The sequence below is a fragment of the Balaenoptera physalus genome (genome assembly GCF_965194825.1).
Source record: "Balaenoptera physalus genome assembly, chromosome: X".
NCBI lineage: Eukaryota > Metazoa > Chordata > Mammalia > Artiodactyla > Balaenopteridae > Balaenoptera > Balaenoptera physalus.
Window position 1 is genome coordinate 13,386,078 of NC_138903.1, and position 23,701 is coordinate 13,409,778.

Consider the following 23,701-nt stretch of genomic DNA (forward strand, 5'->3'; position numbering starts at 1 on the left):
ATATTTTATTTCAGCACAGCACTGACTCATCTCGCACAAAACCTATTTTGAGGACCATTGATCTTGATAACATACCCATTATGTTAACATGCAGTGCATGCTTGTATTTCTCCAGGCATAAGAAAATCACTGATCCAGGGGACCTATTCATTCTTTGCATAAGGAATTGTTAAAAAGGTCTTCCTTCTATCGGGTTGTACCTATGCTTTGTACCTAAAGGTCTAGCTTTGGGGGTGTGCAAAACAAGCCAAATCCTTGTTAACACTATTTCAACTCCTATCACTGAAAAGGGCCTGATTTCCTTAATATGCAAAGAGCATTTATAAAGCAATAAGAATAATACCACCAACCCAACAGAACAAAATAGGCCAAGAATATAAACATGTATGGTAAAAAGATGTTTAAAAATGAAAAGAAGGGCTTCCCTGGTGGCACAGTTGTTAAGAATCCGCCTGCCAATGCAGGGAACACGGGTTCAAGCCCTGGTCCGGGAAGATCCCACAGGCCATGGAGCAACTAAGCCCGTGCGCCACAACTACTGAGCCTGTGCTCTAGAGCCCGCGAGCCACAACTACTGAGCCCACAGGCCACAACTACAGAAGCTCGCATGCCTAGAGCCTGTGCTCCACAACAAGAGAAGCCACTGCAATGAGAAGCCCATACACCGCAATGAAGAGTACCCCCGCTCGCCGCAACTAGAGAAAGCCCACGCGCAGCAACGAAGACCCAATGCAGCCAAAAATGAATGAAAAGATAACCAACCTTGCTCAGATAAGAAAAATTCAAATTAAAACTGATGAAGCATTATTTTTCACTTGTCAAAACGGCAAAGATAGGGCTTCACTGGTGGCACAGTGGTTGAGAATCTGCCTGCCAATGCAGGGGACACGAGTTCGAGCCCTGGTCTGGGAAGATCCCACGTGCCGCGGAGCAACTGGGCCCGTGAGCCACAATTACTGAGCCTGCGCGTCTGGAGCCTGTGCTCCGCAACCAGAGAGGCTGCGATAGTGAGAGGCCCGTGCACCGCGATGAAGAGTGGCCCCCGCTTGCCGCAACTGGGAAAGCCCTCGCACAGAAACAAAGACCCAACACAGCCATAAATAAATAAAATTTAAAAAAATTTTTTTTAAAATGGCAAAGGTAAAGAAAAGTTGGGTAAATATATTGTGTTGGTGATGCTGTAGGAAAACAAGTACCCTCATACATTGCTCTGGTAATGTCAACTGGTACAATTTCATGGCAGATGCTTAATGAAGCCATCAAAGATTAGTCTTTTTTTAAATATTGGGAAAATGTTAACAGTACAATGTTAGGGGAAAAAAAAGACACAAAACATATACAGCATACCAGAAAAAAAAGTACTGGAAGAAAATACGCCAAAACAATAGCAATGCCTATTTCTGGATGGTAAGATAACAGGTGATTCTAACTCTGTTCTTTATACTAATTAGCATTTTCAAAATTTACAACAAGCCTGTAGAGAATGCTCCAGGGAGGAGGTGAGGAGAGCCTAGAAGTGGACCTGGTTTTGAACTGCAGACTATTAAAGTTCACAGTAAGAGACAGCTGAGTCCTTACCTTACCTACACTCCTGGGGGAAACTGGTACAGTCGATTCTAGTTATTTACAGTAGTGATGTTCTATAAAGTTGCCATGATCACTGAATGAGCCAACACTGAACCTCTGCTCCTGAGGAAATACAGGGTTACGTTCCTGCGAGCCTCAAGTCACAACCAAGAATCAATACGTAACCTCCTGTTATGTGTGCTTCTGTTTAAAGACACCTTACTGAATATATATCGCTGATTCATTAACACTGAACTCACGGCCAGCAGCAGTGTAACTCAGGCCTGAAGGAAGCGTCTCTACCACACGTATTTTCTCCATAAGGCCCCTCACAGCCTTCTTGCCCTTAGGAACACTGGACAGCACTTCAGCACTATGCCTGGGGTGGGGGAGGCATTTAAAACAGCGAGATCACCAACAAAAAGCACAAAAATGTGGCACTAAATAGACCTCAAGAAGGACACTTGTTTGCAGTATGAGAGCTGAAACAAGAAGGCAGAGCATCGTCTTGATCACCCTCAGCTGAGAGCATGTGCACATTGGGCTGCTCTGCGCATGCCCGCCAATGACGGCGCAAGCACCACAGTTACAAATACATTTAGTGAGGAGGTGAATTCACGAATACAGAATCTACAGATGATGAGGATTGGCTATAGTTACAATTACACTTTTCAGGAAAATGCTTACTCAAAAGTAAAGAGCCAAAAATCGATATTCTACAGCTGGAACCCTTCCCAGAGTAGTTTAACACTGAGCACTGTACAGTTTATAAATTGTAACTTAGAAAGGAAATTAGGGACTTCCCTGGAGCGGGTTTGATCCCTGGTCAGGGAACTAAGATCCCGCATGCAGCGTGGTGTGGCAAAAAAAAAAAAAAAGAAAGGAAATTAAATTTTCTTTCAATAATGGAAAGGAAAGCAATGTGTTTCATCATTCATTTTATTTAATATATTTGTCATCTTCAGCAGAAGCCATCTCTTTTTATTATTCAATTAAATTCAGCCAGGAGTGACTGAGAATCTCCACCAGGAGAACATGGAGACAGGCGGGATGATCTGAGCTGAAGAAACTTACAGTCCTCTTGGGTGTGGGAGGGGGAGGTTGAGGCAATTCCTCATTTTAATACAAAACAGAATATGATCAAGGCCACCATAAAGATCTAACATGTATGAGTGGAAAAATCTAATGCTACGGGGGCCAAATGAAGGAGAAAGGGTATCCTCTCGGGACTGTCTGGAAAACATGATGGAGACAGTAATATCTGAAAAGATCTTGAAGGATTAGTAAAATGGTAGCTGGAGCTGTGGGATGGAGTGGTGAGAATGTCCTGATACCAGAAGCAGAAGAGCATAGTAGGGAGACCTGTTCCAGAAGCCGAGTCAGAACTCAGCATGAGTGTAGGCGAGGTGAAAGGCATGCCTTCCATTACTGCTGTAAAGCAAGGCACAGTGGCCCCGAAGTGGTCACAGAGAAGAGAACCGGAAGGCAAATGGCTAAGTGACAAATGGAAACCGGTCCAACGACCTTAATCCTTCAAACTGTTTCCAGAAGCTTCTAGGCTTATTCTATTTTCACACTGCAGAGGTTAACTCTTTACTTGTCCACATCTTTTACATCCTTAACTAAACCCCATACTGGAGGCAAGCAGGGGTCATGCCTCATTCTTCATTAGCCTCCCTTCCTCTGCCTCTGCCCAGTTTCCCCAACACACAAACACACACATCCCAACATACAGAAGATCACCTGACACCATGCTTCATGTCGCCAGACATCAATAAATATTTACTCATTCAGTAATGGACTTGACAAACACACTAAGCCCTAGTCTGTTCCCTTAGAATACAGGTTTTCCTCAGGGAGCAGGTGACTGAACTTTGTTGGGAACTGTCCCTGCATCTTCCCCACAGTACCTGTGTGTGTGGAGAATGGGAATCTTTGAAAGGGCCCCAATATTATATTACACATTCTTATTCTCTCATTGAACTAAAACTGAAAATAAGTGTTCAGCAGAATCTGTATAAACTTTACAGTTAAATTTGTAAATGTATATATCTGGCCTTAAAATTCTAATTTTTAGGCCACATTCTGTTTCGGCCCCTTGATTCTATAATTCCTTAGAAATGAGTTAAATACTAATAGTGTTCTTGGATTGTATTTTGGGGTTTAAAATATTATACTACATGAGACTAAACATTTCTGAAAATTCTTGAAGAGAAGCAGGTTTTTATATAAAAGTATTTTAATCACATCTTAAATTGTTTCTCCTACCTCCAATAAATTATTTTAATTATATAAATATTTTAAGAAGCCAATTCTTGCCTTTTTTAACTGCTCAGACAGGAATATATCCAGTGGCACAAATTCAAATGAATTCAAAGAAGATTAAAAACAGTAAATATTTAAATTTGAATATACTTCATGTAAAATAGATATTACAATTCTGTTAACAACCAGTCTATAGCCAGGAACTTATAAATTAATTTTTGCCTATTATTCATTGCTCTTAAATTTGAATTTTCTATTAGAAGTGATTACTAATTTTAAGAACAGAGGTAAATTTTAAAATACACAATTTTGCGGTCAAATTCTTTTACTTACTGTTTCGAAACCTCGGTGCGGGTGATCAGGAAATCCACCTGGTCTACCGCCTTTAAATTCATCAAACAATAAAAATGGATCCAGATGTTTTAACTGAAAAAAAAAAAAATCCAGCAGATTAGATGTGCCTTTTAAGCCACGCTACTCGGGGCTACATTCAAGAAGAGATCTAGCAAACCTAATTAAAAATGATTTGGCTAATGAGCAACTTTTTGCAATGCTAGTTGCTTTCAGGAAAGAACTCCTCACACACACACACACACACACACACACACACACACACACGGATTCACTAAGTTAAACAGCTGACATTTTATGAGAAGTGGACAAACAATTCATGATTGTCTAAGATCTAAATAGTCAAGCACAATTGAGATACAGTCTATATATAAACAGATTCATCACAGGGGAACAGACTAGAACATCAGTTACTGTGCTGTGATGATAAATGCTCTGGAGAAAGACAACACATAGGAGCGTAGGGTGGGATCAGGGAAGGTTCTACCAGGGAGGTGTCACTTGAGCTGGGTCTTGAAGTACATGTAGAAGTTAATCAAGAAGTGGGAGAAGGAAGAATATTCTAAATGAAAGAGCAGAGAAGCAGCTTGGCAAACTTGAAAAACTGCGAGGAAACTACTCTACTGAAGCAAAAGATGCACATGGAATTATGATGAGAGATGGGCTGAGGATACAGGCCAAATCTTAGAGGAGTTAGGGTTTTATCCTGAAGGTGATGCGTTTTCATCAGGTTGACACGATCAGATCTAGAAAGACCACCCTAGCATACATGTGGAAGATGGTCTGGAAAAGGATGAGATGTGAGGCAAAGAATATTCAGAAGGTGATTTCAACAGTCCAGGCAAGGACAAAGGCCAGGACTAAGGCAATGGCAGTAGTGATGGAGAATGGGAAAAAGGAAGAGCATTAGATCCCTCCCAAATTTCTAGCTATGGGGCCTGGGAGGACGGTTGGGCCATCCAGAAGCACAAGAAACATAACAGAAGAAGCAGCCTTGAAGTAGCCATGGTGACTTCATTCTAGGTCATGTTGAGTTTGAGATATGTATATAAATATTTATATAAATAGAACTATGAATATTCAGTGTCCAGTATATTGTACAAAAGCTAAATGGCAACTGAAGATAAATCTTGAGCCCAAATTAGACGTAGAAACAGATCTGGCTGTCATCAGCATATCTTTATGTTCATCTTGGTTATTCTTGGCCATTTGTTAGTCTACACAAATTTTAGAAAACTTAAAAACATATACAAACAAAAATGTTGGACTTTTGATTGGACTTGCCTTGAATCTATGGATCAATTTGGGAAGAAATGACATTTATGTAATATTGAGTTTTCCTACTCATAAACATGGTTATCTCCATTTATTCAGGTCTTTGAAAATGTCTTTCAATAGGATTTATAATTTTCTCCATACAGATTTTGCATATATTAAACATTTTTTTCTAACTAACATACTTCTATAGCATTGTAAATAGTATTTTCATTGAGGTATAATTGACATAATATTATATTAGTTTCAGATGTAGAAGGTAATGATTTGATATTTGTAAATACTGCAAAATGATCACCACACTAAGTCTAATTACCATCTGTCACTATAAAAAGGTACCCTCTTGGCAACTTTCAAATATGCACTACCATAATCTGTTGAGTTTCTATGTACTAACAACAAACTATTAGAAAGAGAAATTAAAAAAACAATCCCATTTACAATTGCATCAAAAAGAATAAAATTCCTAGGAATAAATTATCCAAGGAGGTGAAAGACCTGTACACTAAAAACTATAAGACATTGATGAAAGAAAGTGCAGATGACACAAATAAAAGGAAATACATTCTGTGCTCATGTCCTGGAAGAATTAATATTGTTAAAATGCTCATATTACCCAAAGCATTCAACACAATCCCTATTAAAATACCAATAACATTCTTCATAGAAATAGAACAAACAATCCTAAAGTGTGTACAGAACCACACAAGACCCTGAATAGAACCAAGCTGGAGGCATCACGCTCCCTGATTTCAAACTATATTACAAAGCTACAGGAATGTAAATAGCATTTTTAACTAATGTTTTTGAACAGTTTGCTGCTGGGGATTAAAAATGTGAATAGAGGGACTTCCCTGGCGGTCAGTCGTTAAGACTCCGTGCTTTCACTGCAGGGGGCACGGGTTCAATCCCTGGTCGGGGAACTAAGACCCTGCAAGCCACGCCGGTGCAGCCAAAAAATGTTAAAAAAAAAGAAACGTGAACAGAAAGGCGATTTTGAACACTGCTAAGCTCTTCTTAATTTTAATAATTCATCTGTAGCTTCTTTTGGGTTTTCTTTGCAGACATTCATATCACCAATATATTTATCAATAAGCTTTTGGCCAATAGTTCACAAAGTATTTTTTGCTTGCATTAGATTAAAGCTGAGGCAGGCTGCCATTTCTCTGGGTTTTGCTGGGCCAGGCTGGCCTCTACATGTCTTCTCATTCTGGGTCCCAAGATGAAACAGTGGCCACTCTCTAGGACGTGCTGTTCTCATAGCCAAGGGCAGGAGCGAATGGTGCACAATCCCAGTTACATGTCCCATTGGTCAAAGCACGTGACGTGGTCAAGCCCAAAGGCAGACAGGAGGGCACTTAAACCCGTCCTGTGGGACTCATGGGTAACGCACCCAAAAGTGGGTGGGAGTGTATAATCTATTACAGGGAGGGAGTGAATATTTGGGAGTAATATTCCAACCAACAGCCATCGGCAAATAACTGTTTTCCCCCCTTCATTTTCAACCCTTATACTTTCTATTTCTTTTTCTGTCTTCTTGCAAGCTGGCCCCTCTACAAGGATGCTGAGTAGAATAGATGGTAATAGGCAACCTTGCCTAGTCCCTAATGTTATACAGATTGCTTTTTAAAGTTTCACTGGTAAGCAGGTTGTTTAATGTGGGTTTTCTGTAGATTCCTGTCATAAGGTTAAGGAATTTCCCTTTTATTTCTCGTTTACTGATCTTTTCTTTAGCATAAATGGATGCTGAATTCTAGTGAATGCGCTTTCTGCACTGATTGAGACATTATATATTTTTTCTCCTTTAATCTCTTAGTGTTGGTAAGTTATATAGATTTTCTAACATTAAACCAAATTTGCTTTCTTCAGACAATCCAAACTTGGTCATGACATAATACCTTTTTATACATTGCTGTATTTGGTTGGTTAATATTTTGCTTATGAGTCCTGCAAAAGTTTCTAAATGAGATGTAATTATCCCTTCATTTGCTGTCCTTGCCTGGCCTTGTTAGCAAGGTAACGTGACTTCATAACGTGATTTGAGGACTCCCTGGAGCTTCGTCTCTTGGAGAGTTTGTGTATTAGTGGAATTATCTGTACCTTAAACATTTGGTAAAATTTGTCTGTAAAATCTGGACCTGTTGCTTTGTAATAAACTTTCAAAATACTGATTCAATTACCCTACTGACTATGAAACTATTCAGATTTCCTATTTTTTCTTTCTTTCTCATTGTTTTTAGACTCTAAGAATTGCTCTAACTTCCTGTCAGCTCAGCTAATTAATTTTTAGGTTATTTATTTGTTTGTTTGCTTCTTTGTTTCAGGGTATCTACTCTGTCCTATTGCTAGAAATTAAGGTACCAAACCCTCTCTGTCTCGTCTCGACTCTCTTATTTTCACTTTCTGTGGAAAAAATATGCATACACACTTGCACACACATATGTATATACATACATATAGCACATATAGCACATACACACACACGCACACAAATTCAACAAGTTACTACAAGTTTTTTAGCCTAATCAAGTCTCAATTTCTTCACTTTAAAGTATGGGCTGTAAGCCATATAAAGCTGGGCCACTTTGTAACCCATCTTAGCCCAGTGTTCCATCCAGTCCAATATTTAAAAGTAACTGGAAAACAATTCAAATATCTATTGAATTCTCTCAAAAATGCCAAAAGGGGCTTCGACTTAAAGATTTGTTTCACATCAGCCCTCCTCCTCTCCAATAAATGTCTGCAATATTTCCATCATCTCTCACTCTAACCCTTCAGATCTCCTCCAACCATCTGGAGACAGCTCTTCCCTTTTCTCCTTCTCCCCCTCATCTTCTGAATTTACTCTTCTCTCTCCCACCAGTAATTCTCTGCCCTTTCCAGTGAAAATCAGATCTCAGATCCTCTCGGTCTCATCCTGTCTCTCATAATTCCATTTCAGCTCAGTGAAAAGCCCAGGAATGGAACTGGGGTTGGGAGGAGGAGAGGCTGAGAATTCTCATACCTTATTATACACTGCTTCTTCTCACAGGATCATACACAGCATGAAGGCCTGGAAACAATGAATGGAGGACACCTGGTCCAGTGCCTGAAGCAGGGCAGGTTCTACATAGATGGGTGGTACCTGTCACATTGTACCAGTTCCATAAATCTCTGAGACACAACTACTTGCCAAACAAAGGGTCTCGAGCCTCAAGATGGCTTTTTACTTCTACATTATTGTGGTTCTATGGTATTAAAATGTGGGTGAAGATGAGATCAAGAGATGTGTATTGCTTCTTGGGATCAGTTTCCTATGAGCAAATATGTCCTGCTGTTAACTAAATCATGAAAAGAAGACGTTCCCCCTTTCCAGTACTACCCTCATCACCATCTGCCACTTAGAGACCAGTAGGTATTCATCGTTTGGCAAGTCCCATTTGTGATATCTGGGTCGCATATCCAATCCTTCTGTCACCAGTCCTTGACTTACGGACACACACAAAAAGAAAGGCAGCACAAGAAGCCTGCAGAAGCCAGGGGGCTGGATGCGGTGAAAGTCAGAGGAATGAACTGTTTACCCGGCTAAAGGATGGGGCACGTGTGTAAGAGACACTCTTCCTCCGATAAGCAAGAGTATCTGCATCAGACTATTGTCCTAAAGTGTTATCTGCAGGCTAGGTATTAGCCCTCATCAAAGTTCCTCACATTCTCTAAACATTCAGCATGTATCCAAGAACATCTTACAGAGACACCTCTTATCTGCAAGACAAGCTCTGAGATATATAAGAACTCTGATTTTTTTAAATGTCTTGACTTGGGCCCCAACTCATTAAACTGATGATCTTTCAAAGTTTTTGAACAATATGAGAATTTCCTTTCCTTCAAACAGTTCCAAATCCTTTAGCTGCCACTTTCGGTTGGCAGCTTCCAAGCTATTTCTTTTGATCTCTTGAGAAGGCCAGTTGAAACCTGTGGCCACCACCCCTCCGGCCTGTGGCATTCCTTTAACAAAGCTCCAGCAGCCTGGCATTTTATTGAAATCAGAAAGCACTGGAAGTAACTGCCAGGAATATCAGTTCCTCGTGGACAGGGCCAACGTTATGCTTTTCTGTGATGCTCCACTGAATCTAGAATAATTCTGTGCACACAGAAGGTACTCCACCAACATCCCAAGTGGTACTTGTGCTAGGTCCCTAGCTTCCCTTGTAGGTAGGTGTGGTCATATGACCGAATCTGGCTAATGCGAGGAACGTACAAGTTGCTGGGTGGGACTTTTAGGGAAATCTCTTATAAAAGGAGACAGACAGCTGGCGTATATCGTTTTGCCTTTCCCCTCTTCCTCCTTTCTGCACCCAAGGGCAAATGGTTGCTATTGCTCCGACAGCGTCTTGGACCATAACGTGATACAGTAAGAATGCAGTAAGAAGGATGAACTAAGATAGAATGAGCATGGGTCTCTGCTAAGTGTGGAGCTTCCAGGCCCACCCTGGACCACCTACTTTTGGATTTTCAAAAGAGAAACACAAATCCTTACATACAAAACCACTGGTTTGGAAGGATGCTTTCTGTTATACACAACTGAGCCTAATCTAACTGATATAAGGGCAATAATGCCTGTTTTTTAAATTATTTTTTCTTCTTTTAAATTATTGTCTCAGGAGAGGACCCCCCCGACCCTCCCAACACCTGACAAAAGGCCAGGCTACGTCAAGATAATATGGCAGCAGAAAAAGGCAGGGGCCCCTCAAAGGTAGACTCCAACACCTCAGACTACCCCCTGGGCCTAACTCAGCCTCTAGACTGGAGCCTGAGGGTAACGATGAGAAGGTAGAAGGAAACTGCCAACACGTAGTCCAGACTGAGGTCTAAATATGGCCTTGAGTGGACCTGACCTGTGACTCTATGCTCCTCTACCTTGACTCAAGGCCTAGAGACACTGCTAATGGAGAGCGCCATCTACAGGTCCTGCATCAACTAGGACCAAGGTGGTTTGATATTAAGAAACTCTTATAATTTTAACTGTGATAATGGGATTATAGTTATATTTTTAAGGTAAAAACTGAAATATTTCTGAATGAAATGAAATGATTCACTTCAAAATACTTCGATGGAAGAAATGGATGGGGACCAAGATTGGAAACAAGATTGCCCATGAGTTGATCACTGTGGATGCTGGGTACCTGGAGAGTCATTATACTATTTTCTACTTTTCTACGTTAGAAATTCTTCCTAATAAAAAACATATACAGGCATACCTTGTTCTATTGCACTTAGAGGTATTGCGCTTTGCAGGTACTGTGTTTTTTACAAATTGAAGGTTTGTGGCAGCCCTGCGTCAAGTGTCTATCGGTGCCATTTTTCCAACAGCGTTTGCTCACTTTGTGTCTCTGTGTCACATTTTGGTAATTCTCACAATATTTCACACTTTTCCACTGTTATTCTATTCGTTATGGTGATCTGTGATCAGTGATTTTTGACGTTACCACTACAACTCGCTGAAGGCTCAGATAACAGTTCGCATTTTTTAGCAATAAAGTATTTTTTTAATTAAGGTGTGTACGTTGTTTTTTTGGACACAATGCTATTGCACACTTAGTAGACTATACTGTAGTTTAAACATAAGTAATTTCTATATGCACTGAGAAACCAAGATAATCATGTGACCTGCTTTAGTGCAATATTTGCTTTATTGCAGTGGCCTGGAACTGAACCCACAACATCTCTGAGGTGTCACTGCATGACAGTGGTCCAAGGAAAATCGCATCAGCAAGGACTGTCTGGTGGAAGGGGAAGTGGGGCATAGAGGCAAATGCAGGTGACCGGTGGGTTTCCCTCCTGCTGGAAGCACAGAGGAACCACCCACCAACATCATGCTATGCAATCATTTCAATTCCAGCTTGGCTGTCCCGGCCCATACACAATTTTAATGGAAGGTGCCAGCCAGCCCAACTCCATCTCGTTTACCATTCATCACCGAAAGAGCACTGTGAATTCCTCCACCTCCACATTTACAGTCACAGGGAACGTGTCACCTAGGGCCACTAACATCAAACACTGTTGTAAATTCTACACTAAAATAGCTCTGGGCTCCAGGTTTGTTTTTGTTTTTTTTTAAATTATTTATTTATTTATGGCTGTGTTGAGTGTTCGTTCCTGTGCGAGGGCTTACTCTAGTTGTGGCGAGCAGGGGCCACTCTTCATTGCGGTGCGCGGGCCTCTCACTATCGCGGCCTCTCTTGTTGCGGCGCACAGGCTCCAGACGCGCATGCTCAGTAGTTGTGGAGCACAGGCTCCAGAGCGCAGGCTCAGTAATTGTGGCTCACGGGCCCAGTTGCTCCGCGGCATGTGGGATCTTCCCAGACCAGGGCTACGAACCCGTGTCCCCTGCACTGGCAGGCGGATTCTCAACCACTGCGCCACCAGGGAAGCCCCTGGGCTCCAGGTTTTTTATGAGATTTTATTTTCTACTGATAGAGCCTTGGTGCAAAAAGTTTGAAAAGTAACCACCTTGAAGTGAGAGTGATGTTTTCCTTCTCTGCTGATGGGAGGGTTGGGGTCCATCTTTCTGGCAAGCTGGCAGTGTGTGGAGTGCTAACAAATAGGGTAACAATCTAAATGGTCAAATGCAGGGCCAGCATCATCAAAAAGTCTACAAATAATAAATGCTGGAGAGGGTGTGAAGAAAAGGGAACCCTCCTACACTGTTGCTAGGAATGTAAGTTGGTGCAGCCACTGTGGAAAACAGTATGGAGGTTCCTCAAAAAACTAAAAACAGAGTTGCCATATGATCCTGCAATCCCACTCCTGGGCATATACCCGGACAAAACTATAATTCGAAAAGATACATGCACCCCTGTGTTCATAGCAGCACTATTCCCAATAGCCAGGACATGGAAACAGCCTAAATGTCCCTCAACAGATGAATGGATAAAGATGTGGTACATACATACAATGGAATACTACTCAGCCATTAAAAAGAATGAAATAACGCCATTTGCAGCAACATGGATGGACCTAGAGATGATCATACTAAGTGAAGTAAATCAGACAGAGAAAGACAAATATCATATGATACCACTTACACGTGGAATCTAAAATATGACACAAATGAACCTGTCTATGAAATAGAAACAGAATCACAGACATATTTAACAGACTGGTGGTTGCCAAGGGGGAGGAGGTCGGGGTTAGCAGATGTAAGCTTTTATATATACGGAATGGATAAACAACAAGGTCCTACAACATAGCACAGGGAACTATATTCAATATCCTATGATAAACCATAATGGAAAAGAATATAAAAAAAGAATATATATATATATATGTATGTATAACTGAATCACTTTGCTGTACAGCAGTAATTAACACATTGTAAATCAACTATACTTCAATAAAAATTTTTTTAAAAATGTAGGGCCAGGAGTAAGAGAATAATGATATGCTCATACACTGGAATATGTCATAACTATTTAAATGGTGTTTATGAAGAATTTATAATAACATGGGAAGTGCTTTTGCTACCCTCTTAAATGAAAAACTAAGGACACAAAATTGCTTATTCTGTACAACTAAAATATTTAACTATACACAGACAAAATGAAACACCCTTTGTCTTAACAGTGATTAAACCAGAGTGATAGCATTAGGAATGATTCCTATCCATTTATTTTTCTTTAGGGTAGAGGCACACCTGGGGCATGGTAGATCCTTTGCATTAGTAAAATGCAGAGGTCTTTAAAGCACAGGTTTTCAGCCAGGGACTCTTAACTGGGAACCATGGATAGAATTCGGGTAAACTTGGCTGGGGAAAAAAAACAAACACACACACACACACATTTTTATTTTCACTAACCTCTAACTGGAAATTTTTTTCTTCTGAACTTTTTTTGTAGTAAAACAAACATAACGTGAAATTTACCATCTTAACCATTTGTAAGTATACAGTTTAGTGGCATTAAGTACATTCACACTGGTGCCCAACAAGTCACCACTACCCAGCTCCAAACTAAAATGTAACATTGCCTTTAATTATGGATGTAGTCAAAGAACCGCAGTAATTTACCAGGATCTGTGACTTTGCCACCAATAGAAATCAAAGCTCTTTTCATATCACATCACAGCTGTCGCAGGTATACCGAACTATTGTTCATGCCCCTCACAGCTTTGAAATTAGGTAGTTATGAGAACTGCCACCAGATCTCCTTATCAAATGTCACTAGAGTTGTTATTTAGGTTACTAGATTACAAATTTGTTTTGTAATATTTTGCTAACCATATTTCAATACAAAGGTTTTCCGTTGTATATAATCCCATAGCTAAGCCCCACCCCACACAGCCCCCAGGGCCTTTTCCAGCCCTGTGAGTCCTGGGCATTGGCCCCGCCCACCACCCAAACCTCACCCTTGCTTAGGTCCCACTCTCCACAGCTAAGGCCTTCCCCCCACCCTGCCTTTTTTTTTTTTTTCTTTTCCCTCCTCCTCTTTTTTACTATTGTGGTACTGACGTACCTTCCGGTTGCTGATTCATCTATATTTTTATTTTTACATTCTTTCTAACATATCTGTTAGCTTCCTAGTCTAATTTTATTTTTTAATTTGTCATTGTTCTTTTTTTGCTGCCCCACGCAGCTTGTGGGATCTTGATTCGCAAGCCCGGGGTCGGGCAGAAGCTCCTGCAGTGGGAGCTCCGAGTCCGAACCACTGGACTAACAGAGAACCTCAGACCCCAGGGAATATTCATCGGAGTGAGGCCTCACAGAGTTCCTCATCTCAGCACCAGACCCAGCTCTACCTAATAGCCTACAAACTCCAGTGTGGAAAGCATCAGGCCAAACAACTAGTAAAACAGGAACACAATGCCACTCATTAAAAAAAAAAAAAAAAATGAGATAGCAAAAAAATATGTCACAGATGAAGGAGCAAGGTAAAAACCTGCAAGACCAAATAAATGAAGAAGAAATAGGCAATCTACCTGAAAAAGAATTCACAGTAATGATAGTAAAGATGATCCAGAATCTCGGAAACAGAATGGAGGCACGGATGAGAAAATAAAAGAAATGTTTAACAAAGGTCTAGAAGAATTAAAGAACAAACAAACAGAGATGAACAACACAATAACTGAAATGAAAAACACACTAGAAGGAATCAATAACAGAATAACAGAGGCAGAAGAACGAATAAGTGAGCTGGAAGACAAAATGGTGGCAATAACTGCTGAGGAGCAGAATAAAGAAAAAAGAATGAAAAGAATTGAAGACAGTCTCAGAGACCTCTGGGACAACATTAAACGCACCAACATTCGAATTATACGGGTCCCAGAAGGAGAAGAGAAACAGAAAGGGACTGAGAAAATATTTGAAGAGATTATAGTTGAAAACTTCCCTAACATGGGGAAGGAAATAGTCAATAAAGTCCAGGAAGTGCAGAGAATCCCATACAGAATAAATTCAAGGAGAAACACGCCAAGACACATATTAATCAAACTATCAAAAATTAAATACAAAGAAAAAATATTAAAAGCAGCAAGGGAAGAGCAACAAATAACATACAAGGGAATCCCCATAAGGTTAACAGCTGATCTTTCAGCAGAAACTCTGCAAGCCAGAAGAGAGTGGCAAGACATATTTAAAGTGATGAAAAACCTACAACCAAGAATACTCCACCCAGCAAGGATCTTTCAGAGTCGATGGAGAAGTCAAAAGCTTTTCAGACAAACAAAAGCTAAGAGAATTCAGCACCACCAAACCAGCTTTACAACAAATGCTAAAGAAACTTCTCTAAGCTGGAAACACAAGAGAAGAAAAAGACCCACAAAAACAAACCAAAAACAATTAAGAAAATGGTAACAGGAACATACATATCGATAATAACCTTGAATGTAAATGGTTTAAATGCCCCAACCAAAAGACACAGACTGGCTGAATGGATACAAAAACAAGACCCATATATACGCTGTCTACAAGAGACCCACTTCAGACCTAGGGACACATACAGACTGAAAGTGAAGGGATGGAAAAAGATATTCCACGCAAATGGAAATCAAAAGAAAGCTGGGGTAGCAATACTCATATCAGATAAAATAGACTTTAAAATAAAGACTGTTACAAGAGACAAAGAAGGACACTACATAATGATCAAGGGATCAATCCAAGAAGAAGATATAACAATTATAAATGTTTATGCACCCAACATAGGAGCACCTCAATACATAAGGCAAATGCTAACAACCATGAAAGGAGAAATTGACAGTAACAAAATAATAGTAGGGGACTTTAACACCCCACTTACGCCAATGGACAGATCATCCAAACAGAAAATAAATAAGGAAACACAAGCTTTAAATGACACAAAAGACCAGACAGATCTAATTGAAAATTATACAACATTCCACCAAAAGTGGCAGAATACACTTTATTCTCAAGTGCACATGGAACATTCTCCAGGAGAGATCACATCTTGGGTCACAAAGCAAGCCTCGGAAAATTTAAGAAAATTGAAATCGTATCAAGCATCTTTTCTGACCACAACGCTATGAGATTGGAAATCAATTACAGGAAAAAAACTGTAAAAAACACAAATACAAGGAGGCTAAACAATATGTTACTAAATAACCAAGAGATCACTGAAGAAATCAAAGGGGAAATCAAAAAATACCTAGAGACAAATGACAATGAAAACACGACAATCCAAAACCTATGGGATGCAGCAAAAGCAGTTCTAAGAAGGAAGTTTATAGCAATACAAGCCTACCTCAAGAAACAAGAAAAATCTTAAATAAACAATCTAACGTTACACCTAAAGGAACTAGAGAAGAAGAATAAACAAAACCCAAAGTTAGTACAAGGAAAGAAATCATAAAGATCAGAGCAGAAATAAATAAAATGGAAACAAAGAAAACAATAGCAAAGATCAATAAACCTAAAAGTTGGTTCTTTGAGAAGATACACAAAATTGATAAACCATTAGCCAGACTCATCATGAAGAAGAGGGAGGGGACTCAAATGAATAAAATTAGAAATGAAAAAGGAGAAGTTACAACAGACATGGCAGAAATACAGAGCATCCTAAGAGACTACTACAAGCAACTCTATGCCAATAAAATGGACAACCTGGAAGAAATGGACAAATTCGTAGAAAGCTATAACCTTCCAAGACTGAACCAGGAAGAAATAGAAAATATGAACAGACCAATCACAAGAAAGAAATCGAAACTGTGATTAAAAATCTTCCAACAAACAAAAGTCCAGGACCAGATGGCTTCACAGGTAAATTCTCTCAAACATTTAGAGAAAAGCTAACACCCATCCTTCTCAAACTCTTCCAAAAAATTGCAGAGGAAGGAACACTCCCAAACTCATTCTATGAGGCCACCATCACCCTGATACCAACCAGACAAAGATACCACAAAAAAAGAAAATTACAGACCAATATCACTCATGAATATAGATGCAAAAATCCTCAACAAAATACTAGCAAACAGAATCCAACAACACATTAAAAGGATCATACACCACGATCAAGTGGGATTTATCCCAGGGATGCAAGGATTCTTCAATGTATGCAAATCAATCAATGTGATACACCATATTAACAAATTGAAGAATAAAAACCGTATGATCATCTCAATAGATGCAGAAAAAGCTTTTGACAAAATTCAACACCCATTTCTGATAAAAACTCTGCAGAAAGTGGGCATAGAGGGAACCTACCTCAACATAATAAAGGCCATATATGACAAACCCACAGCAAACATCATTCTCAATGGTGAAAAACTGAAAACATTTCCTCTAAGATCAGGAACAAGACAAGGATGTCCACTCTCACCACTATTATTCAACACAATTTTGGAAGTCCTAGCCACAGCAATCAGAGAAGAAAAATAAATAAAAGGGATGCAATTTGGAAAAGAAGAAGTAAAACTGTCACTGTTTGCAGATGATATACTATACATAGAGAATCCTAAAGATGCCACCAGAAAACTACTAGAGCTAATCAATGTATTTGGTAAAGTTGCAGGATACAAAATTAAAGCACAGAAACCTCTTGCATTCCTATACACTAATGATGAAAAACCTGAAAGAGAAATTAAGGAAACACTCCCATTTACCACTGCAACAAAAAGAATAAAATACCTAGGAATAAACCTCCCTAGGGAGACAAAAGACCTGTATTCAGAAAACTATAAGACACTGATGAACGAAATTAAAGATGATATAAACAGATGGAGAGATAGACCATGTTCCTGGACTGGAAGAATCAATATTGTATGTTGACTATAATAAAATGACTACACTACCCAAAGCAATCTACAGATTCAATGCAATCCCTATCAAATTACCAATGGCATTTTTTAGAGAACTAGAACAAAAAATCTTAAAATTTGTATGGAGACACAAAAGACCCCAAATAGCCAAAGCAGTCTTGAGGGGAAAAAACAGAGCTGGAGGAATCAGAGTCCCTGACTTCAGACTATACTACAAAGCTACAGTAATCAAGACAATATGGTACTGGCACAACAACAGAAATATAGATCAATGGAAAAGGACAGAAAGCCCAGAGATAAACCCACGCACCTATGGTCAACTAATCTATGATGAAGGAGGCAAGGATACACAATGGAGAAAAGACAGCCTCTTCAATAAGTGGTGCTGGGAAAACTGGACAGCTACATGTAAAAGAATGAAATTAGAACACTCCCTAACACCATACACAAAAATAAACTCAAAATGGATTAAAGACCTAAATTTAAGACTGGACACTATAAAACTCTTAGAGGAAAACATAGGAAGAACACTCTTTCACATAAATCACAGCAAGATCCTTTTTGATCCACCTCCTAGAGTAACAGAAATAAAAACAAACAAATGGGACGTAATTAAACTTAAAAGCTTTTGCACAGCAAAGGAAAACATAAGACAAAAAGACAACCCTCAGAATGGGAGAGAATATTTGCAAATGAAACAACAAAGGATTAATCTCCAAAATATACAAACAGCTCATGGAGCTAGCTCAGTATCAAAAAAACAAACAATCCAGTTAAAAAATGGGCGTAAGACCTAAATAGACATTTCACCAAGGAAGACTTAGAGATGGCCAAGAGGCACATGAAAAGATGCTTGCTCATCATCACTAATTTTTAGAGAAATGCAAATCAAAACTACAATGAGGTATCACCTCACGCCGGTCAGAATGGCCATTATCAAAAAAGCTAGAAACAATAAATGCTGGAAAGGGTGTGGAGAAAAGGGAACCCTCCTACACTGTTGGTGGGAATGTAAATTGATACAACCACTATGGAAAACAGTATGGAGGTTCCTTAGAAAACTAAAAATAGAACTACCATACGACCCAGCAATCCCACTACTGCGCATATACCCTGAGAAAACCATAATTCAAAAAGAGTCACGTACCACAATGTTCATTGCAGCTCCATTTACAATAGCCAGGACATGGAACCAACCTAAATGTCCATCGACAGATGAATGGATAAAGAAGATGTGGCACATATATACAGTGGAATATTACTCAACCATTAAAAGAAATGAAACTGAGTTATTTGTAGTGAGGTGGATGGACCTAGAGTCTGTCATACAGAGTGAAATCAGCAAAACAAATACCGTATGCTAACACATATATATGGAATCTAAAAAAATGAAAAAAATGGTACTGATGAACCTAGTTGCAGGGCAGGAATAAAGAGGTAGACATAGAGAATGGACTTGAGGACACGGGGTGGGAAGGCGAAGCTGGGGCGAAGTGAGAGTAGCATCGACGTATATACACTACCGAATATAAAATAGTTGGCTGGTGGGAAGCAGCAGCATAGCACAGGGAGATCGGCTCAGTGCTTTGCGATGACCTAGAGGGGTGGGATAGGGAGGATGGGAGGGAGGCTCAAGAGGGAGGGGATATAGGGACATGTGTATGTATATGGCTGATTCGCTTTGTTGTGCAACAGAAACTAACACAGTGTTGTGAAGCAATTATACTCCAATAAAGATGTATTTTAAAATAAATAAATAAAAGTAAAAAACATTTTTCTGAGAAGGAATGGATAAAACATTATTCTGAGAATGAACTGATGGTTTTCAGCAGACCTCCAAAGGGGTTCACAAGACCAGAAAAATTGAGAACTCCTCAACAGATGTGTTTCTGACAGATGGAGTAATTAAAGTATTAGCTACCCTCAACATACAATAATGGGTTTACTGACGGGTATTCCAATTCCCCTGTTGGCGATGTGGCCTAGTATAAAATGACACCACGCCCATCTGCATCTTCCCAACATCCACCGTGCATTTAGCCCTTAGAATAATCCTGTTTGCGTGTGTCCCTTCGAAAAACAATGTTTGACAGACCTCAAGAAACGTTCTCAGATGAATAGGAACTTAATGGTGGGAAGAGTATGAGAATATCAGAGCAGAATTTAAGAAGAGGAACAGGGCTTCCCTGGTGGCGCAGTGGTTGAGAATCTGCCTGCCAATGCAGGGGACACGGGTTCGAGCCCTGGTCTGGGAAGATCCCACATGCCGCGGAGCAACCAAGCCCGTGAGCCACAATTGCTGAGCCTGTGCATCTGGAGCCTGTGCTCCGCAACAAGAGAGGCCGCGATAGTGAGAGGCCCGCGCACCGCGATGAAGAGTGGCCCCCGCTCGCCACAACTAGAGAAAGCCCTCGCACAGAAACAAAGACCCAACACAGCCATAAATAAATAAATAAATAAATTTAAAAAAAAAAATAAAAGAGGAACAAACCAGCCTCACTTTTCAAAAAGAATCCATTTCCCTAATATACTTCTTCCTTTATTCAAAAATATTTTTTGGAAGATGAGTTCAGCATCACTAATTAGGGAAATGCAAATCAAAACCACACTGAGATATCACCTCACATGTATTAGGAAGGCTATTATCAAAAAGACAAGAAATGACAGTGTTGGTGAGTGTGTGGAGAAAAGGGAACCCTCGTGCACTGTTGGTGGGAATGTAAACTGGTGCAGCCACTATAGAAAACAGTATGGAAGTTCCTCAAAATATTAAAAGTATAACTACCATACGATCCAGCAATTCCACTTCTGGGTATTTATCCAAAGAAAACGAAAACACTAACTTGACAAGCTGTATGCACCCCCTTGTTCATTGCAGCATCATTTACAATAATCAAGACATAGAAACAACCTAGGTGTCCACCGACAGATGAATGGATAAAGAAAACGTGGTGTAAATATACAACGGAATATTATTCAACTACAAAAAAGAATGAAATCTTGCTGTTTGCAACAACATGGATGGACCTTGAGGGCATTCTGCTGAATGAAATAAGTCAGAGAGGGAAACACAAATACTGTATGATCTCACTTATATGTGGAAACTAAAAACAAACAAGCTCACAGATACAGAGAACAGATTGGTGGTTGCCAGACGTGGGGGTGGGGTGAGCAAAGTGGATGAAGGGGGTCAAAAGGTACAAACTTTAACTTACAAAATAAATGAGTCATGAGGATGGAATGTACAGCATGGTGACTATAGTTAACACTGTACTGCATATTTGAAAGTTGCTAAGAGAGTAGATCTTAAAAGTTCTCATCACAAGAAAAATAATTATGTATGATGACAGAAGTTAACTAGACTTGTGATCACTTTGCAATATATACAAATACTGAATCATTGTGTTGTACACCTGAAACTAATGTTATATGTCGATTATACCTCAATAGAAAGAAATCTGTTTTTGGAATCTGGTGCTGGGCTCTGTATTCCTCGGACTATAACCGCCATTTGATGACCTTTCTACGCGTATAAGATTTTCTTTTCCGCAAGTCCCATGTCTCCCATAATTTTCAAATAAAACTGCTCTCTAATGTGGAAAGATGTCTGCCTCACCTACAATCACCTTCTCTGAGGGAAGCCCCCACTTACCTCCCACCAAGAGGTCCATAAAGTTGGGTCTCAGGGGTCTCTCTAAGAATTCAGATCCCTGGCAATGGCTGACTGGTCCAGGGTAGAGACCTGACCCAAGCCGAGCCAGTCGGATTCTCTCTCCTGGGAATCTGGGATGGGGTCCCAGTGTCTCTCCTTGGTGCTTTGACCTGTGGGCATGTAAACCCGGGGGTATCAGGTGGGTGTGTCTGGTGATGTGCACACAGAGGCTGACAGATAAACCCAGGATGGGACGTTGGGTCTGCAGAGAGGGGCACAGATGTTTCAGCTCAGGACCACTGGATCTATATTACAGAAACCCCCTTGAGACTGGGGCTGCTCTGGGGAGGACCCCAACTGCTAAGTTTAGAGTTGGTTCCTAAGGCACCCCACAGGGCAGCTCGCGATTGTCTCACGCCCTCTCTTCCCAAGTGTATCCTCAGGGTCCCACCAGTCCTTTCTGCAAAAAAGCAGGAAACAGCCACCCAACCAGCCAGCGTACCTCAGGTCTGCCGATGCTTCTGCGGACCCGCGCTCCAACCCCTTCCGACTGCTCCCGGCTGAGTAGTGAGAGGGTAACCTTTTTGGACCACGCCATGTCCAAGGCTAAAAAGAGAGTGTTCTGAGGCTGAGCTGTAGAGGACGGAGGGCAAGAGGAGGAACAACAAAACACAGAAATCATCAAGGAGGGACCACTCAAGGACTATAAAATATAGAATAGGAAATTCACACCTGCCCCAAGTATTAACAGCTACAATTTTTAAATTGCTTACTCTGCACAAGACCTGGGCTAGGTGCTTTAAATCAACCATAATGATGGTGAACGCGTGGGAGTACTAACTAGGTTCCCAGCACCCTACTAATTATTTACAATGTTTATCGGGTGTAGTCCTACGACCACCTTTGACAAGGGTTAGTAATAACAGCTCCGTTGGGCATTCACTAAGGACCTCTAATGCGCACTTTATCTGCTTTACATGATTGAAATCCCTCGACCTCCCCCCTACCCCGCGCTGCCCCATGACGGAGGTGCTACCATGAGCTGAGAGAGATCTGTGTGGCGACACGGAGAAAAACCAAGAGGTCTGGGACTCTCACCTGAACATGCCGAAGACCTTGACACTGAAAGGGATCTTTGAGGGTCATCAAATTCAAAGACCCATCTATCCCTGAAGCTCAGGGTCAACTTAAGTAGCAAGAAATCTTGGAGCTTTCACGTGAAGTAGAGCACAGGAAACTCATGGAGGAGGCGCCCTTGACAGTGCTTTCCGTATTTCGGCACCCAACCACAGCCCCAATCCAAAAGTGTTTCCTCTTTGTGGGTCGAAAGCCTACTCAACGGCATATCACGAAACAAGTATAATCAATCCCCTTTCCACTTCAAATGCTTGCATACAATATCCGCAACTCCTAACGCTCTTCTTCAAACGTATAATCCTTTCCTTCAAAGATTCCCACTCAAACCAAGAGAGATGCTTCAGCGAGAAGCATACTCTGGAGCCACACAGCCTGGGTCTGCATCCCAAGTTCACCAACGTACCAGCTGTGTGACCTGAGGCCAATTGCTAAACCTCTCTGTTCCTCAGTTCTTCCACCTGCGAAATAGGAGTAATAAGACTGCCTACCGCAAAGGAGTGTAGTCAGCGCCCTAAGAACGTGAGCTGCCGCTACTCTGAGCGCTGTGCGCGGCAAATCTCCAGGCAGTCAAGCAAGGCTCACTCTAAATGTGCCCTCCCCGAGGCAGGCAATCAATAAATATTTATTGGGTGCTGGGCCGTGGGGTACCTAAAATGAGCTCAATCCTCCACGCTGTACAGAACTGTCATCACCTACCTACAAAAGCATCTTTAAAGTATTGATATTTTACGCCCCGCCCCCCCCAATTTGGACTATTTCTGGGTCTTTCCAGACTCCTACAATTAAATTCTATGCACGTGAACCACTGATGAGGTACTTACCAGATCGCAGTGGTCTGCAGAAAGAAAAGTTGTCTGCCACTTGCACCCCACTGCAGAGGACTATTTAAGCATCTCTGGCCATCTGCCTAGGAGATTCCCCTGGGAATCTGAGGCGGGCCAGAGAGGGCGGGGTCCTGCTAACTGACCGCCGGCACCGGCCCGGCCCTGCGGGCGCCCTGTAGTCCCGCCCGGTGAGGGCGGCTGCTGCAGCCCGTGCGGCGGGGGAGGCGTGGGGAAGGTGGGCTCGAAGGGCACCGCGCAGCTGCCTCACCGTGACTCAGCACTTCGCTGCCGGCGGCCGCAGGGAGGCGGGAGGCGGGAGTGTGTGGGTCTCTGGGGCCCTGGGCGGGGGCGATACTCCTTGATTGACAGTCCGCCGCCGCGCGGATCC

General features: G+C 41.1%; 1 protein-coding gene and 1 long non-coding RNA gene across 7 annotated transcripts in view; one reads left to right on the forward strand and one right to left on the reverse strand.

Moving 5' to 3' along the window:
- PIR (pirin) overlaps nt 1-23,701 on the reverse strand; it is a 111,088-nt gene that overhangs the window by 80,199 nt on the left and 7,188 nt on the right. For 5 of the 6 annotated variants that reach the window (XR_014258920.1, XR_014258921.1, XM_082447259.1 and 2 more), the window contains exons 2-3: nt 21,855-21,985; nt 4,165-4,257 (exon numbers count right to left, since the gene is read on the reverse strand). Coding sequence is in view for 4 of the 6 variants with exons in the window: in XM_082447259.1 (XP_082303385.1) it covers nt 4,165-4,257; nt 21,855-21,985 (224 nt within the window). In the remaining 2 variants the exon portion in view is untranslated. Of the gene's footprint in view, nt 1-4,164; nt 4,258-21,854; nt 21,986-23,310; nt 23,631-23,701 lie in introns of those variants that run through there. The other variant, XM_082447260.1, reaches the window with a different exon arrangement.
- On the forward strand, nt 10,351-12,849 carry LOC309653009. The gene is made up of 2 exons (XR_014258974.1): nt 10,351-11,532; nt 11,882-12,849. It is a non-coding gene; the product is annotated as an uncharacterized lncRNA (long non-coding RNA).